General features: G+C 46.8%; 1 protein-coding gene across 3 annotated transcripts in view; it reads right to left on the bottom strand.

The window, feature by feature from the left end:
* Positions 1 to 547: 547 nt before the first annotated feature.
* PTPN9 (protein tyrosine phosphatase non-receptor type 9) overlaps positions 548 to 15,044 on the bottom strand; it is a 74,213-nt gene continuing 59,716 nt past the window's right edge. For all 3 annotated transcript variants that reach the window (XM_043989325.1, XM_043989324.1, XM_043989326.1), the window contains exons 10-13: positions 11,049 to 11,127; positions 4,253 to 4,403; positions 3,479 to 3,686; positions 548 to 2,499 (exon numbers count right to left, since the gene is read on the bottom strand). In XM_043989325.1, coding sequence (XP_043845260.1) covers positions 2,288 to 2,499; positions 3,479 to 3,686; positions 4,253 to 4,403; positions 11,049 to 11,127 — 650 coding nt within the window. In that variant the 3' untranslated portion in view covers positions 548 to 2,287. The remainder of the gene's footprint in view (positions 2,500 to 3,478; positions 3,687 to 4,252; positions 4,404 to 11,048; positions 11,128 to 15,044) is intronic.

A 15,044-nucleotide genomic window follows, 5' to 3' on the forward strand; every position in this document is an offset into this window, starting at 1 on the left:
ACTGTGCTGTAGCTCCCTGCTATCTTTGTGGGCAATACCAGACCTCCTGCTCTCTGAATCTGACTCCACCTTTATGAAATTTCCTTGATGCTCCCCCCAACCCACAGTGATCTCCTCTGATCCGTACCACCCTTGAACCCATCACAAGCTGGAGTTAGCATGCCACGAGTTAGTCCTGTTTCCCCAGTCAGACTATGAGCAGGGACTGTGTCTTCTCTTTTATGTCCAAGAGTGCCAAGCATGAAATACCACTAAACCTACTGATTGGCCTGCTTAATGATAGATATCCTGCTGGAAGGAACTGTCACCAGGGAGGGAGGAAGGGCGGGTGCCAAAGACCCTGGTTCTTGCCAGCAACCTTATCCCAGCTCCTTTCCAGAGGAGAGCACTGGACCCTCTATGGGAGGATTGGCCTTTGGAACAGGACATGGGGATTCTCTCCCTTCCCCTTGAAACCTCAGAAGAGGGGATTTGCTGCACCCCTTCCATCCTCCCCCCAGTCCATGATACTACATCAAAGAAGCTAAAAGGGTCTGATCATTTGTAGGTATATTTATATGTAAATACAAAATTGTATCACCATAAGGTATTGAATATGAACATTTACAATTATTCTCCAAATCTGACTCAATCCTTGAACGTTAAATACAAAATGAAAAGATTGTAAAAATAAGAATATACACATTCAAAGAGCTCGTTACAGTATAAAATGACTGAGGGGCCACTCAGCCACCGACCTTGTCTTCTGGGGGGAGGGAGGGAGCTTTCTCATTAATGATGGTCTCCACCTCAGCACAGGGTGAGCTGTTGGCGACGTTGAGCTGGGGCAGGACAGGGCATGGCAAGGGAAAGGGACAAACAGCAATTCCAGAGTGTGAGTGAGTGAGTGAGTGAGTGAGAGTGTGTGTGTGTGTGTGTGTGTGTGTGTGTGTGTGTGTGTGTGTGTGTGTGTGTGTGTGTGTGTGTGTGTGCGCGCGCGCGCGCGCGTGCCCAGCCAGGAGCTGCTTTCAGCTCTTTCTTGGCAAAGAACCAGGATGTGGCTGGCAGAGAATGAGCTTCCAGGTGCCAAGGTGGGGATGCTGGGGAGAGAAAGGGGTGAGAAGTGGCAGAGAAGGGAATGCTTCTTGTTTGGTTTTCTGAAAGTAAAGTTCTTTCCGTAGTGTTGAGTGATTCTCCCAGGTCACGTTCCCCCTCCCACACCGTGCCCTTTGAAGACTTCGTACCGATTGCCTTCGGCCTTGGCCCCTCAGAGTTTATCCCCATCATCCCCCGAGGAGGACGAGGGAAAGACAGAGTGTTCCAATGTCACAGTGGAGATCTGCAGCTCCGTATTCAAGGTGGAGGGTTTCCCCCAATTGATAAGGTAAACAGAGAAAAAAATGTTAAGTTGGGAGAATAATGCGCCAGGGTGACCACGTGTATACAGCAGCCCCAGGGCCAAAGGCAGGCCGTGACCAAGAGAGGGCAGGGCGGTGGTCCATGCCCAGGGAGGGGATGGTGATGAGTAGAGTGAAGGACACTGTCACGACGTCCTCCCCGACTAAGAGCATGATGCATAACTGCCCCCTTCCCACCCCCCCTTAGGCAGGAGGGGCCTCACCTCCAGCATGGTGCCCCATGAACTGCGGGAAAGAGGTGTGTACATATGGGTTTCTCTAGTATGGACATATCAACACATACAGTATATATTACACACACACCCACACCCACACACCCCCCCCCCATAATTCCAGACCCCCACATGTGTAACACACACAGGCACACAGAATGGCAGATGAGACTGGAGCACACGCCTTATTTCTTACACCTTCTTGGCACTAGGGTTGATCTCTAGGATATAGAGGTTGGTCAGATTCTCTTGGGATGAACTGGAGGCAGTCTCTCACCTCCTTCCCCATGGAACTGTGGCAGAGTCAAGGTGAGGAAGCTGGGGGCAAGGGGGTTTTGAGAGGGGAAGAGAAGATCCTGTCCTCCTTCCTTTGGGGACCCCTGTCCAAAAATGGTAGCCACAATTTGGTTTGAATAAGGCACAGTTCAATAGCAGGTGCTTGAAATTAAGAACACAAGCTGCTAGCCACTGGCTACTTGTGGAGATTTCGTCAGAGCTAGCTAGCCAAAGGAAAAGACTGCCATGTACCAGGAGACACAAGAAGAGGTGGATCTGTTTCAACATTACTCATGACCACCTAGGGGCTTGGCAGTATCCCAGGAAGAGTGAGGAAGGCTGCCGGAAGGTTACTGATGGGCAGCCAGTGCCTGCCACCAGGCGAGAGGCCCCAGGCGCCAGCTACTGCCTCTCTATGCCCAGATGGTAGCCAGGGGGCACCATGCCCTCCTTCAGGGCATATTCAATGATGGCCTTGTAACAGAAGAAGTACTGCTCTGGAGTCTGGATGCTGAATGCCCTCTGGGTCCTCATGCGGGACACGGTCTGAAACACATTCAGTGTGCCCAGCTCTTCCAGCTGTGCCAGGCAGATGTCCAGTGAGCAGAAGGTACCTGTGGATGGAAGCAGATGGTCAAGCTTGCCTTACAGCCAGTTCCCCCTGACCCAAAGGAACTCAATTTCTGCCTAAAGGAGTGTGAAACAGAGAACGAAGCATCTCCACCATGGAGCCAAGGTACATGGGAACAAGCAAGAGGAGATGGGGAGCTCCTTCCTTCTTCTTGTGGGTGGCACACCGCACATCTGTCAGATGGAACAGATGTGTTGGGAGTGATGTGTCTGCTTCAACAGTGCTCACTGGGGAGGGGAGGAGGGAAGGCTCTTTTTGGAAATGACTTTAAAACAAAGTATCAAGATAAGAAGGGCTGCTTGTCCCAGATGGTAAGGGAACAGTGAGGGAAAAGTGAAATAAGGATCCTCCGATGGGAATAAGAGGTGGGGCTCGATTCCTCTAAGGAGTCGCCTTGCTGGCTGGTGGGGTAAGACACAAGACAAGTACACAGGCCCATCACTCCACCATGCATTATGCAGAATAGGGGGTGGGAGAACTATGGGATGGCTGGTCTGGGACTGATAATGTCACTAAAGTCATAATTCTCTTGGGAAGAAACCTCTTATGGCTATAAAGGGGTTACTGCTCATCATGGGAAGAAGGGGAGGGATGGGGAGAGAAGAAGGGAAAAGGAAAAAGAAAGGGGGGGGAGGAGAGAAGGAAGGAAGGGGAGAAGGAAGAGATGGGAAAGGAAGGGAATCAAGGATGGGAAAACCCAAGGCAGCTTAGCATGCTCTTAGCTTTCCCTAGCCACAGGCCACTCTGCTGGAATGTTCTCGAGGATCTGTTCTGTGGATTTGTCACAGTCAGTGGCTAATGCTAGAGCTGCCAAATTCACACTGAACAGGGCTCCCCAAGGAAATCTGCCCACCACAGATCTAAGGAATCCTTTTCCTGAAAATGGATTCTTGGGCCGCCCCCTCCCCAACCGTTGTGCCTTTAGTCCCCTGGAAGACAGGATCTGGCATGGAAGTCATTACCTGTCCTGCCAATGCCTGCACTGCAGTGGACCACGATGGGCGGCCCTCTGGGATGGCCTTTGAAGCGTTGTCCCAAGTTCCTGACCGCCATCTTCTGCTGCTTTCTAACCACTCTGAGGAAGTCAATTAAGCTATCAGCTGACGAAGGGACCCCGTAATCTGGCCAGCTCAGGAACTGGAAGTGGATCACCTGTCTTTTTTGTCGTTCCTAAGAGCCAAGAGTCACCACCAGTCAGTGCCGGGTGTCCCTTTCTTCCCTCCCACCACTGGTTAAGACAATATTTCTGCCTTTCTAACTCAGCCCCTCATCCTTATTCTATGTAGCCCTCTCGGTCCCCTTCCCATCGGGCATCCACCTTCACCAGCTTTTTCTTCCTCACTAAGCTGGGGCTTTTCCTCCTCCCGGATACCCTTCCCTCCCAACAGTACCTCCCCAGGACGCCAGCTCCAGTCCCAACCACTGGCAAACAAACCACCTCTCTAGCAAGTCTTGGAGTTCCACTTCCCAAGGAGGCAGCCCAGAGCATAGCCCTGGAACCACCCGTGCTGTAGGGCCTGTGTGCGATGCCACCAAGGCATTAGGGCGGCAACAATGCTGGGATGGCAAGGAGGAGATGGGAACCCCCACCCCCCCATTGGATTCTCAGACAACAAGGTGAAGCATCTCCCAATTCTTCTCTTCCCTTAAGCTGAAATCACTGCTAGCTGGAGATGGGAGGACAGGAGTTCTTTCTTCCAAAAAGGAGGCGGAGAGAAGGAATGCAAGAGGCTTACTTCTATGTTGTGAATTTCCAGCGTAGTTTTCTTATAATGGTTCATGTTTTCCACTCCTTGATTGGTCACTGTGAGAAAGTCAAATCGGAGCCGACAGTCTTTTTCCAAAGGCCAGTACTGGCCACATTTTCTTCTGCCTCCTTCCTCAAATCTGGAGACACACAAATGCCCAGAGGCAAAAAGAGCTTTTCAGTTAGCCGTCCACCCTCGCCAGAGCAGCTGAGCCCCCAGCTACCTGTCGACCTGCCTTAGAATGCTTCTGTCATTGGTTTATGGCACAAAAGTAGAAGACCAGCTCCCTCCTAAAGCAGTAATGATGAGAGCCAAAGGGATCCTCACATTGCCACTGCCCCCCAGGGAAAGGCCTCATGGTACCTTGCGTGTCTAGTCCCACACATAGGATGCCCCAAACTAGGGGCAAAGGGACTTGCAGGACATCCTGGTGCTTAGATCAGAGGAAGGGGAACCATGAGCCCTGTCCCAGAACTGGCAAGTAGGCTCCAAACACCCCTTAGCCCGAGCTAAGTGGAAGAAGAGGAGATAAGGTAAAACCCCATCAGCATTTATCAGACATCCACTAGGTACAGAGCACTCTGCTCATCCCTGAGGATGGGACGCCCTTTTCTCAAGGAGACCGATTCTACTAGGCTTGAAGGCATGAAAGCAGAGAGAAAAAACAAAGTCATTTGGGATTATTAGATGAAGAAAGGCCTCCGGTAGGAGAGGGAGGGAGAGACTCCAAGAGACAAAAGGAAAGGAACAGGGAGGGCACACTAGGCAGGGGAAACTGTGGGCAAAGACCCAGAAGCAGGAAACAAGGTCAGGCGTGGGAAAAAGCCAGCAGCCAGCCTGGTTGAAGCAGAGAATGAGCCAGGCTGGAGCCTTGTCAGTTTTGCCCAATAGGAAATAAAAACACCCCGAGTTTCTGATCAGGAAAGTGAGGGGGGTCAAACCTATGTTTCAGGTGTGCTGTTTGGAGGGTAGACGGTTGAGACACTGTGAGGAGAGAGCCCTATTAGGAGGGCCCGAAGGAGGGTCCTGCGAGTGGAGGAGACAAGCGGTGGGGTGTGTGATGCAGGTCAATTCCATAAACCTTGGTAACAGACTGACTGTGGGTGAGGGGAGGGGAGAGGCAGGAGAGAAAAGAGCCAAGGACGACTGTGAGGTGGTGAATCTGGGTCCCAGACGGGGAACTTAGGAGGAGGGACACATCAAAAGGGAAGATAATGAGATCCAACAGGGGACACAGCGAGTTGGAGATAAATGACCACAGAACATTGCAGAAGAGAAAACCCATGGGCATTTGGCCACATGGGCCAGGGGCTCAGGAGAGGGATGTGGGTTGGATATATAGATTAAAGGGATGATAACTTAATCCCAAGATGCTCTGGGATCAAGAGAAAGTGCAGAGAGAGAGAAGAAAATGGCCCAGGGCAGCCCCCTGGAGGACACCTGTGCCTAGAGAACAGGACACCGATGATGAAGCAGGAAAGCAGAGTAAGCTGGAGCCATCACAGAGAGAAGAGGACCAGAATAGCCCAGTTATCACCCAAATCCAGAGAACAGAGCATATCCGTGAGAGTAGGGCACAGGCAAGGGTCAAGAGCCTCAATAAAACATCAAAACAAAAGAAGGGAAACAAGGAGATGGCAGTAGGAAAGCAAGGAGGGGTAGAATAACTGGAGATCACAATGAACGCAGACAGATGGTGGGAAGCATAAAAGGCTGGGGTCCAAGAAGAATGTTGGAGGACTGGACAATGGAGGTTAAAGAATTATGGGTAATGGGGAGATCAAGGAATGACCATCCCTCTGAGTGTATCTCATGTAGAGTGAACATACAGGTCTTGGGAGCTGAGGAAGGTGATGAACTGGGAGGCAAGAATGGGACAGCAGCATGTCTACTGAAATCCCTGCCATACCGCGCCTCCCCCCACCCCCACTGCCGCCAAGTATAAGGGCAAGATGAAGACTGTAAGCCAGGGGCTGAATGGACTCCCTGAGAAAGGAGGGAAGGCAGACAGGGAGCCAGAAGGTAACAGCAACCAGGCACTGGATGGACAGGTGGAGGATACCACACCTTCTCTGACCTCAGAACATTCCCATTTGACACTCCATTCACTGTCTTTTCCATTCTATATAGTTGCTGGGAGGTGCTGGGTATCACATAGGCTGCTGGGAGGGGAAGGGAAGGGAGGAGCAAGGATCAGAGGGAGAGGGGTTAGTGTAGGCATAACTTAGGAAAGAAGGAGACAACAAACCTTCCTCATTCCTCTTTCCTTTTCATCAAGTGCCTGGAATCAGAGAATTTTAGAAAATAGCCCTTAAATGCACCTCAGAAATTACCTAGCCCAGGAAAATGCATTGTAAGCCTTAAAGCATTACATAAAGCTATTACTACAGACAAAGAAACTGAAGTCAAAGTTGAAATCACTTGCTCATGTTTCCCCAGCTTAGAACATAGCAGGGATGGACAGTGTTCCTTTTGGTGATGCTGAAAAATAGGGAAAGTCTGAATCAAGGAAATTTTTTCAAAATCCAAATCCGTGTTTTCATGTACCTTCCCAAACCCTTGATTTCACCAGTGCGGCTAACAAGTTAGCATAACGGCCTTTTCTGAATATTAAGAAGCTTCTAAATGCTTTGTTTTGGCAGGGCAATGAGGGTTAAGTGACTTGCCCAGGGTCACACAGCTAGTAAGTGTTGAGTGTCTGAGGCCGAATGTGAATTCAGATCCTCCTGAATCCAGGAGCAGTGCTTTATCCACTGTGTCACCTAGCTGCCCCCTTTTGTTTTGTAATGGGGAGAGGAGAGGAGGAAGGGGAAGACTAAAGCCTAAAGGACATGGAAAGTTTTATTACTGGCTAATCAGTCTCTGAATTACGAGATTGACTAAGGAGAAAGAGAAGGGTAGAACAGAGTCTGATATACTTTCTAGATTTTAAGAATGCAGATTTCGGGGGCAGCTAGATGGCGCAGTGGATAAGGCACCGGTCCTGGATTCAGGAGTACCAGAGTTCAAATCCGGCCTCAGACACTTAACACTTACTAGCTGTGTGACCCAGGGCAAGTCACTTAACCCCAATTGCCCCACCAAAAAAAAAAAAAAAAGAATGCAGATTTCAAAGGATTCAAAGGAAGAATTGTTGGGATACCATTGACTAAAACTTATAGGGGAAAAATCAGTCCAGGAGGGATGGGAAACTCTCAATGATAAAATTCTGAAAACAATGGAAATAATTCCGACAAGAAAGGAAAATGGGACTTCTGTCAAAAAAACCAACGTAGACACACCCGGAACTCCCCAACCAACTTAGATTTTATTAGGATAATGTGTACAAAAGGCAGAAGTAATTAACCATGTTGAACACCAAAACTGAACCCAGAGCTGAAAAAGCAGTGTCAGGTCCAGCAAGACTTGGGCAGAGACTGGCCAAGAAAGCGAAGGGAAAATGGGTTTTTGTTGGTGTTTTAGGGGGGTTTTGGGGATGGTTTTGTTTTAGTTACATTTAAGAGAAAGAGACCCAAAAAAGGGGGGCAGGACTGACGTTTGCAGTGAATGAGATGGATGATAACTAAGGGAGGACTGATCAGTTTTTATTTTGCTTTTGTAATCTCCACCAAGGAGAACGAAAGAAGAGAAGACAAACTGAAGATAGGGAATAGTTAGGGGAGACAGGAAAAGATGGCTTAGCTGCCCTGGATGAATTCAAGCCCTTGGGGCTCAGGTGAGCTCCATCCTGGCGGCTAGTCAGCCAGTGACAGGGCAAAGATCACGGGGTGGGGAAGGGGGGGGGAAGAGGAGAGGAACACACATCAAAAAAGGGAAGAGGACATGTTTGCAAACTATGGGTCACCGAACCTGGCAAAAATATGGAGAGGATTATTAGAGAAAGGGTGACAATCCAAGAGGGGAAGCAGTGATCCCCAAGTCAGCAAGGCCTCATTAAGAACAGGCCACACCAGACTAACCTTCTTCCCTTTTATCACAGGGTCACTAACCTGGTGGGCCAGGGGAAGGTTCTGTGGGTAGTTCAGTAGGTTTTATCAAAACAATCCATGAAAGTACGTCCTACTGTTTCCATGGAACAGACAGGGAGATGTGGGGTAGACAGTGATACCATTAGACAGTCAGAACTGGTTGGATGGTCAGCTCTGAAGAGTTATATTAAATGCCTGACGTCAACCTGGAAGGAAGTTTTCAGGGGAGAGCCCCAGGGGTCTGTACATGCCCCGGGCTGTTGAACATTTTTGTCAATGAGCACAGATAAAGTGCTCATCAAATTTGTAGAAGACACAAAGCCTGAGGGATCGTTAACACAGTCAGGATTCAGAAAAGATCCTGACATGCTAGAACACAGGCTAATCTACCAAGCAGACACACCTTTTAGTAGATTAATAAAATTAAATTTAACAGGGATAGGGGGCAGCTAGGTGGCGCAGTGGATTGGAGTCAGGAGTACCTGAGTTCAAATCCAGCCTCAGACACTTAACACTTACTAGCTGTGTGACCCTGGGCAAGTCACTTAACCCCAAATGCCTCACTAAAAAACAAAAAAAAGAAAAGAAAAGAAATTTAACACGGATAAATGTGAATTTTCACACTCTGGTCCAAAAGACAGACTTAACAAATACAAGACAGGGGAGAAGACAGACAACAATTCATTCGAAAAAGGTCTGAAGGTCTAGTGGACTACGAACTCAGTAGAAGCCAACCTTGCACTATGGTGGCCAAAAAGCTCATGTGACCTGGGACTGCAGAAAGGCAAGAGGTCCAGCTTCTAGGAAGAAGGAGGTTATCATCGTGTGGTACCCTGTCTGGTTCAGACCATCTCTGCAGCCCTGGGTACCACATTTCAGAAGAGAATACTGGTAAGTCAGAGACATGCAGAGGAAGGAAGCTGGGACTGTGAAAGAGCTTGAGGTTCATGGCATTTAAGTTGAAGGGACTGAAGGTGTTTAGCTTGGGGGAGATTCAGGGGGCTCATCATAGTAGCTGTATCCAAACATGAGAAGATCTGTCAAGTGAAAGTGGGGTTTAGCCTTGCTTAGTTTTGTCCCAGAGGGCAAAGCAGGAGCAACGAGAGGAAGCTGCCAAGAGTCAGATTTAGACCTTGGTTGTTGTTTAGTCATTTTTCATTCGTGTCCAATTCTCTGTGACCCCATTTGGGGTTTTCTTGGGAAAGATACTGGAGTGATTTGCCATTTCCTTCTCTAGCTCATTTTGCAAATGAGGAAACTGAGGTAAACAGGGTGAAGTGCCCAGGGTCACACAGCCAGGAAGTGTCTGAGGCTGGATTTGAATTCAGGTCTTCCTGATTCCAAGCCCAGTGCTCTCTGTACTGCATCCCCTGCCAGACTTAGACCTAGTGTCAGGAAGAACTTCTGAAAAATTATGCCCATCTAAAAGTGGAATAGGTTCCCTTATTTGAGGACCTCAAGCAGAGGTTGGATGATCATTTGGGGGTTATAATATAGAGGGGACTCTTGGTGAGGGATGGGCTGGACCAGATGGATGTGTAGAGCCTTTCCAACTTTAAATTCTGTGATGCTGGCTAACCTCCCATTTTATAGGTAAGGAAACTGAGGCCCCAAGACTTTAGGTAACCTGCTCAAGCTAATGCAGAAAGCCTGTGACAGAACCAGCTAGAATCCAGGCATTCTGAGTCTTATCCAATTGTCTTTTCTCATACATGTATTGCTAAATGATCTCACTAGATTGATGGTGCCTGCCTAACTTTCTGACTGCTCTTAAACAGAGCTTGCAGATAAAGACACAAATTTATAGCCATGTCTGCTGGGCTTCACAAAATCAAAACCTCCTAGGGGGGAAAGAAACCATTTATTGGTATCCCTTCAGAATACATAGACTGGGCTGGGTCACCTCTGACTGAGGGGGGCCAATTAAAAAAGCTGCCAAACTGAATTTAGTTAAGAACTTATTAGGAAATGACAGTGGAGTCGCTTAGTCCTGGGGCATGGCTACCAAATCAGAGATAAAGCACAAGTTATACAGGGTGGGCCAATGTTTTAATAACTTTTTGAAAATGATTTTTCCTTCATTTTTGGCCATTTAAGAGATGTGATTTTTCACATTTAATGTAAATTCATTTCCTATATATGCTGTATATGATGCTATGGTATTGCAAATTAAAAACAAATAATAAAGGAGTTATTAAATACTGAAACATGACTTTTGGCCCACCCTGTATAGCTATGAGAAATCCACAAGATTAAATTCCATTATAATTTGGTTATACTAATTCCTTAGTACCTAAGTAGAGTGACAGATTTACTCTCCCTTCTACCAAGGTTTTCTTTTTCTTTTCCCCCAAGTGAAAAAAATTTTTTTAAAAATTTCTTTCCAATTACATGTAAAAATATTCTAACATTCTTTTAAAAAAATTTTTGAGTTCCAAATTCTTTCCCTCTGCTCTTCCCTCTCTGGGACAACATTGCTGTTACTGTGTATAGTCTTCGGATTCTACTCATGTCACTTTGCATCAGTTCTTGTAAGTCTTTCCAGGTTTTTCTGAAAGCCTTCCTGCCAGGATTTTTCTGACCTTCATTATCAGAAAATCAAAACAAACCCCCAACCTCCCTTCTTCAAACCTTGACATTCAACACCATGATCTTTGAAATTCTAGTCTCTGATCCCTCTTCTCCACCCCCAACCACTCGTAATAATATTTAATTTCCCATCTCAATCCATCTCCCCTCCTCTGGCAGTACTCACCTCTACTCATGATGGGAGGGGGCGGAGTGGGGGCAGTGGTGGTGAAGGAGTGGGTACTCACCGTGTGGTCATGACGATCACCAGAACTTTCTGCTCCCATACCATGAGCCAAAAGTCATGGTAGGTGTTCTCCAAGGGACCTAAAGTGACAGAACAGGAGATGGCATGTGACATAAGAAAATGTTTCTTTCCTTCTCTCCTCTTTTATCCTCCATGCCCTAACTAATTACAGGGTCCACATTCACCTCCTGCTCTGCCGTCCTCAGGTTCTTTCTCCTGAAGAATTCATCCACTGTTATAGTTCCAACAATCACTTCTATGATGAAGACCTTCCAATCTACTTGGCTGGTCCTTCCCTCTTGGCTAACACCCAGACCCACATAACCATCCTGAATGTCTTAGTATCATCTCAAACTCAAAACTGGAACTAATTCTTCTCCCTGCCTCTCTTCCTTCCCTGTCCCTATCACATAGAGATTCTTCTCTAGTTTTTTTTTTTTTTAATAGTAAGGCAATTGGGGTTAAGTGACTTGCCCAGGGTCACACAGCTAGTAAGTGTCAAGTGTCTGAGGCGGGATTTGAACTCAGGTACTCCTGACTCCAGGGCTGGTGCTCTATCCACTGCGCCACCTAGCTGCCCCTCCAGATCTTGTTTTTGTTAGATATACCAGCAATCTCCTCATCACCCTGGCAGAAACATCGATTCCTCCTCCTCCTCCTTTCCTTTTCTTTTCTTTTCACAGGCCAATGGGGGAATAAGTGACTTGCCAAGAGTCACACAGGTAGCCTCCTCCTCCTTTTCATCTTGCCTTCCTTCCAATAGCCACGTAGTTAACACATCCTGCCAACTTTTTCTTTGAAAAGACTAGCTTCTGGGGGCAGCTAGATGGCTCAGTAGATAAAGCACAGCCCTGGATTCAGGAGGACCAGAGTTCAAATCTGGACTCGGACACTTGATACTTACTAGCTGTGTGACCCTGGGCAAGTCACTTAACCCTCATTGCCCTGAAAAAAAAGAAAAGAAAAAAACCCAAGACAACTAGCTTCTCTTCTTCCCTTTGCATTTACTCTGCTGCCTGTCTAACCCAGGTCCTCTTTTCATTTGCCTCCTAGCTTGACCTCTCTTTCTCCAGCCCATCCCACACACCACCTAGAAGTCATAGCAGTGGAAAAGAGGAGGAGATTTAGAGTGAGGGAGCCTGGGCTCAAATCCCTTTCTCCCAAATAATCCTTGTGTGAACACCTTTCTGAGCCTCAGTTTCCACACCGCATAACGTTCCTAAGACAACGCTTCTATCTCGTTATTTCCCTGCTGAAAATCATGAGCGGCCCCTCCGTCCACTGTCAGAAAGGTACTCTTCTGCCCAGCTTCCAGGTCTTCCATCAAAGAATTCTGGCCCCCCAGTCTCAGGTCTTCCCTTCCTCCCTCTACCTGTACATCTCCAGGTCACATTTTCTTCTTGCCTATCAGCCAGTTCGAGAAGCCAGTCCATACGGGCTGATTTTTTGCATCTGAGAAAATGGGATGACGTCTTCTTTTGAAGGCCACAGCATGTTGTGGTCACCTAGTGACCCACAGATGGCCAGCTCAACTCTGTCGTTAGTACCCGATTTGTGGTCCTTATGGTTCTCTCTGTACCCTCTCTGTCAGCTTTAGGACCGGCCCCTCAATACTCCTGTTGATGCTCCTCTGACAGCCTGACTCCATAATCATTTATTCCTTGTTCAACTCCAGTGATGGTCATACCTTAGATTTTAATCTCTACTATTTATGTGCACCTCCAGAAACAAGTGGCCACTCCTAGGATAAGCCAACACTGCAAATCCCATCAACATCCTGCTAACTTAGCCTTGGATACTCACCACCTTCCCACTTCCCTCAGCCTCCTTCTCCTCTCTGACTGGAGGGCTGGATCTGGACTTTCCAGCTGACTCTCCTCTTTCTATCTGCAGCTCTGTTTGGCTTCAACTTTACAGAACAAGATGCCCTCTAACCCCTTTCCTCCTCTTTTCTGTGTTTTTCCACCCACCCCCATCAGATTGTAAGCTCCTGAGGGCAGGGATTCTTTTTCTTATTTGCACCCCAGTGTTTAGTATAGTCCCCCAGTAGGCACTTAATAAATGTTGATTGAACTGAATCCTGTCACAATTGTAAGACATCCAATATCTTGAACATTCTATTCTTTGAACCAAACTACCTGTCCTTCCTCTTCTCTTCCCTGCCTTTCACATTTTCACCCTTTATGTAATAATACATAAGCTACACTTCTCATAATCTCAGTCCATCTCTCCTATTCTGTTGTCACTTGCCTCCACGCCCACATTGGACCTGAAGGTCCGCCACTTTATTAATGCTTCACCAACTATTTCCCTGTAACTCCTTGCCTTCCCACCCCTGGCCCCTGCACTGGCCATTCACTGTTCCCAACCTGGAAGGCTTGTCCTCAGTCCTGGGAGAGCCTTGCTATACCAATTCGATGCCTACCGAGTATCACAAGCCCCAGCAAAGTAACAGGCTGATCTTGCCCAATTCCTTAACCTCAGAGCTGAACCCTACTGACAATCATTCTTTAATAGCTCCCTACCTTACTTCTTACAGCAACTGCCCTAAATCTAAACTGTTGACCTAATTGGAAGGGGAATAGTTAGAGGAAATAATTTAATTGAGGATTTGGTTCTGAAATGGATATTTTCATCCAGAGCACACCAGCATTGAAATTACTGTTTTTTTCTATTTGGTAAATAAACACTAAACTTGAACTATGTCTTTGTTTGACTTTGTTATGTAGTTTATGCATTAATCTGTACATTGTCCCTAACAGAAACTAAGAAAAACAGAGTTTATAGGTTGTTTTCTTCCACACTCTCTAACTGTGCCCCTTTTGTTTCCTTATCTCTTTCCCAGACCCCTTAACGTAGTAGGTGTCCCCAAGGCTCTGCCATTAGCCAGACCCTCGTCACATTTCTCCATAATTCCTCTGCTGGCAATCTCATTCACTCCCATGGCTTCAACTGTCACTTTTTAAAAATTAATTTAATTTAAAAAAAAATTCTGAACTAAACCCATCAAAAAACCCCCTAGCATTTCTACAATACAATAAAAAGAGTGTATAAAAACCCATGAATCTCTTTCTGTTCCATCGTTCTTTTTAAGTATAAGAAATTCTTCATGTTAGCTTTCAAATTCAACCATCAACATCATGCAAATGACTTTCATGTTAGTATGTTTAATCCTGACATCTCTAATTAGCTCCAGCACAGGCCTCTCAAACTCAATATATCCCAAACTGAATTTATTACCTATTTCTTATACCAGCTCCTCTTTGGATTCTCTTAAGTATATCTGTCTGTGACAAGCCCCTCCCCCTCAGTCTGTCTCCTATGTTGGAAGCCTTAGGATCATCTTCATCCCTTCTCTCCCCCTCTGACCTCTCCCAGGTGGTTCCCATTCCACCTCTAGAATGCATATTCAACCTTCACATTCATTCCAACACTTAGTCTTGGCTTCCATGACTACCCACCTAAGCTACTGCAATAGCCTTTACTTGGGTCATCCAAAGCTCGTGGCCCTTTTTGTCCACCTGCCCTCTCTGTAGTTTTTGACTGATGACCCCCTTACAACCATATATTTTATTGACCTTTGGCATCAGAGAATCCCATTTCCTCAGTTCTCCAGGAGTACACAGCACTGAGGCTTGCTGTGTTACAAGAAAGTAAAATATAACAGTATGTCAGTGTCTTATCTCACTTTAACTGAAGAGCTAGACAGTCTCTCTAGAATACAAGACTTAAGCTAGGTTGGAACCAGATCCTGGAGGGCCTTTGAATGTTAGGCTACGGAACTTTTAACCCTTTCCCTTATAGACAACAGAGAGCCATGGGAAGTATCCAAGGAGAGAAGTGATTTATCAGTCTAATGCATCAGGAAGATTTCCTGGGCAACTGCATGAAAGATGAGTTGAAGAAGAAAAGGAACTAGAGTCAAGAAAACCAGTCAGAACACAATTATATTAAACAATGGGCACCTTAATTAGGATGGTGTCACTGGCAGTAGAAA

The sequence above is a fragment of the Dromiciops gliroides genome, chromosome 2 (assembly GCF_019393635.1).
Source record: "Dromiciops gliroides isolate mDroGli1 chromosome 2, mDroGli1.pri, whole genome shotgun sequence".
In the NCBI taxonomy this organism is placed as follows: domain Eukaryota; kingdom Metazoa; phylum Chordata; class Mammalia; order Microbiotheria; family Microbiotheriidae; genus Dromiciops; species Dromiciops gliroides.